This window comes from Papaver somniferum, chromosome 7, assembly GCF_003573695.1.
Source record: "Papaver somniferum cultivar HN1 chromosome 7, ASM357369v1, whole genome shotgun sequence".
NCBI classification, from domain to species: Eukaryota; Viridiplantae; Streptophyta; class Magnoliopsida; order Ranunculales; family Papaveraceae; genus Papaver; species Papaver somniferum.
The window spans coordinates 237120744-237123929 of record NC_039364.1 but is presented as its reverse complement, the minus strand read 5'-3'; the positions used below and the strand labels follow the sequence as shown (position 1 = coordinate 237123929).

At 35.6% G+C, this 3186-nt stretch overlaps 1 protein-coding gene across 1 annotated transcript; it reads left to right on the top strand.

Annotated features, from left to right (window-relative positions):
• Nucleotides 1–261: 261 nt before the first annotated feature.
• LOC113296192 (zinc finger BED domain-containing protein RICESLEEPER 2-like) lies at nucleotides 262–2837 on the top strand. The gene is made up of 6 exons (XM_026544518.1): nucleotides 262–448; nucleotides 517–899; nucleotides 1337–1489; nucleotides 1601–1714; nucleotides 1959–2673; nucleotides 2815–2837. Exons 1-6 carry the CDS (start codon nucleotides 262–264, stop codon nucleotides 2835–2837), a joined length of 1575 nt encoding a protein of 524 aa, XP_026400303.1.
• Nucleotides 2838–3186: the final 349 nt, after the last annotated feature.

Below are 3186 nucleotides of genomic sequence, written 5' to 3'. Positions count from 1 at the left end.
TTGATGCTTGTTATGTAAAATTATGTTTGATTATCATATCATCTTTTTTTTTTGTTGGATGATCATATCAAATGCAACTCCAAATACAAATGCAACTCCAACTACAAGTACAACTCAACAAACAGAAGTTGGATCATCCTCTCAAGCTGCATATCACACAAATGAATCTGAACTGCAACTCCAACAAGTACAGCTGAAGCATTTGAAGTTGGTGATAGCAAAAAGAAGCACGGCAAAGTGAGATCAACTGTTTGGTTGGAAATGACTAGGATAGATGATGAGTGGGCTGAATGTCATCATTGCCACCATAAATACAAAGCTCACGATGATAATAATGGCACTTTTGGATTACAAAAGCATTTGAATAGATGTCTAAAGAATCCTAACAGGAAGAAAGAAAAGGGACAACCATCTCTGTTGATGCCACCCCCAAAACCATGTCAGGATGGTAAACTTATTCCTCATACTTACAGTTATGATAGGTTAAGAAGGCGTCTTGTGAGTGGATAATTACAGATGAAATTCCTTTTAGAAAAGTAGAAGGGTCAGGCTTTGTGGCAATGATGCAAGAGGCACAGCCTAGGTTCAAGGTTCCAGGACGTATGACAATTTATAGGGATATGTTAAAGATGTATGTAGAAGAGAAGAATAACCTAAAAACTTACTTCTTGACATCTAAGAAGAGGGTATCTTTGACAACTGACACATGGACATCACCAAATAATTTTAATTATATTTGTGTAACCGCTCACTACATTGATCAGAACTGGAAATTGCAGAAGAGAATACTCATGTTTTGTCAAGTTGAAGGTCACACAGGTAATGCAATCGGTGAGAAGCTAGTGGATTGTTTGAAATATTGGGGTCTAAAAGATATATTTGGTGTCACTCTAGACAATGTCAGCGCCAACACAGTAGTTATGGATCATCTGAAGCAAGTTGTTACTAGCTGGACATGATCAACAATCAGAGCTAAATATTTACATGTAAGATTCTCATTTCATATCATTAATACATGTTCATTAATAATCATAGATGATTTGTTTTTGATCTTGCTTTAGTGTAATGTGTGTTGACTGTTGAGTATGTACTGTTTCTTTTGGTGATATAAGATCAATGATTACATGCCCACAGGCAATATACACTGTTCGCATTGGTATATTATCATTGTCAATCAATCCATTCTTAGTATTACTTATAGACAATTAGACATAGTTCTGATTCTTCTTAATTTATGTGTGGTTTTCTTTTATACACATAGTTCTGAATTGTGTGTGAATTTGTCACAGCCTCACAGGCATCTTATGACTAATTTTTCTTTATTATTTTTTATCAGGTAAGGTGTTCAGCCCATGTTCTTGCTCTTGTCATAAAAGATGCAGTACAACTCTTTAATGAATCAGTTAAAAGGATAAGGTCAGTTGTAAAATATGTTCTTGGTTCTCCTTCTAGGTATGAAAAGTTTAAACAATGTGCTTCCCTAGCAAAGGTATATTACAATAAAACACTGACTTTAGATGTATACACACGATGGAATAGTACTTACTTGATGTTAGAAGCTGCTCAAAGATATGAAAAAGTTTTTGCAATGTTAGCACAGATTGATAAGAACTTTCAAGAGAGGTTTATTTTTGAGCAAAACAAGGAATTTGTTTTACCAAGTGATGCTGATATTGAGAAAACTATATCTAGTGATGATATCGTGGAAGAAGTGGTTGAGGATATGGAAGAAGATGAAGAGGTTGAGGATATGGAAGAAGAGGTTGAAGAGGTAGATATAACGGGCAAGAAGAAGAAGAAAGTACAGACTCATGCTCCTTATGCAGAATATTGGAAATATGCTAGAGGCCTTGTGAAGTGTTTAAAGGTATTCTTCGATGCAACTGTGAATTTTTCTGCATCTACACAAGTCACTACTCATTCTTTTTTTATGGGAATTGGTATTCATCCATGAAAAGTTAATTGAATTTAGAGAAAATGTAGCCTCAGATCCATTTATTGCACGTATGTCTCATCTTATGTTTTCCAAGTACAATAAGTATTGGGGTGTGTATGATAAAATGAATTATGTTATGTTTTTTGCTCAACTGTTGGATCCAAGGGAGAAACTAAAGGGGCTAGAATTTACTCTTAACTGTTTGTTTGAGAACAATTCGTGGGAGGTTCAAAGAATCATGAGAAAGGTGAAATTAGAATTTCAGGAACTCTTTGATGATTATAGGTCAGTGTATTCAACTCATGAGGAAGGGTCATCTAGTGCTGCTCCGGTAGTTGCCAGTTCGGTTAGCACGCAATATCAAGGCTTGAAATCTAGAATTCAATCAATGAAGAGACAACATTGGGACAACCCAAGTTGTGTTGAAGAAGCAAGAACAAGGGAGTTAGATAGGTACTTGAAAGATGTGATGGATGGCAAAATGCGTGAAGTAGATCAGGATGATGACTTTGACATATTGTCTTGGTGGCAGGCTAATGCAAACATGTATAAGGTACTGTCATACATGGCAAGAGATATATTATCCATGCATGTGTCTTCAGTTTCCTCTGAATCAGCTTTTAGCACCGGGAAGCGCGTGCTTGCTCCATGGAGAGCTTTTATGTCTACAACGAAAGTTGAGGCATTGCTCTGTACACAAAGCTATTTACAAAAGCACATTGCTCTTGATCTTCTATGTGATTATGTACCTGATGATGATGGTGAAGATGCGGAAGGTACTTATTTAGGTTTTTCTTCTTTTTTGTTTTCTTTAATAGTACTTACTTTTCTTGTATTGGTACTTACTTCTTGTTAATTTTTTTTTTTGCCTGTTGCAGTCATAATTGAGAATCTCCTATAACCTTGAAGTTTGTTCCTTTGCTCCTTGCTAAGAAATGGAAGGTTGGTAACTTTCTTTATCTTGTTTTCCTTGTTGAAACATAATTTGGATTCATTTCTATATCAAATTCTCATTGCTACTATGTAATGTATGGAAATGAATGGACTGAAAATATTCAATCTACACAAATTCAACTGTAGTTATGAACTTCTTATGTATTTGCTTGCTATTTGTTTTGAACTGGTTGTAAACTTGTAATACACATAGGTTGAGGTTGTGCTATCCAATCAATGGCCTTATTGGAGGGGAAAGTGCAGATTTGTGGACTAGGATTGCAACTTGCAAGTGCAGGCTGTGCAACCATCCATTT

What these genes read in the sequence shown, in the direction of transcription:
- LOC113296192 (XM_026544518.1), top strand. Translation starts at nt 262, where the DNA reads ATGACTAGGATAGATGATGAGTGGGCTGAATGTCATCATTGCCACCAT. An exon ending in CCCAAAACCATGTCAGGATG is followed by an intron (nt 449 to 516) that starts GTAAACTTATTC and finishes GGATAATTACAG; the next exon opens with ATGAAATTCCTTTTAGAAAA. An exon ending in CATTGCTCTTGATCTTCTAT is followed by an intron (nt 2,674 to 2,814) that starts GTGATTATGTAC and finishes TGCCTGTTGCAG; the next exon opens with TCATAATTGAGAATCTCCTA.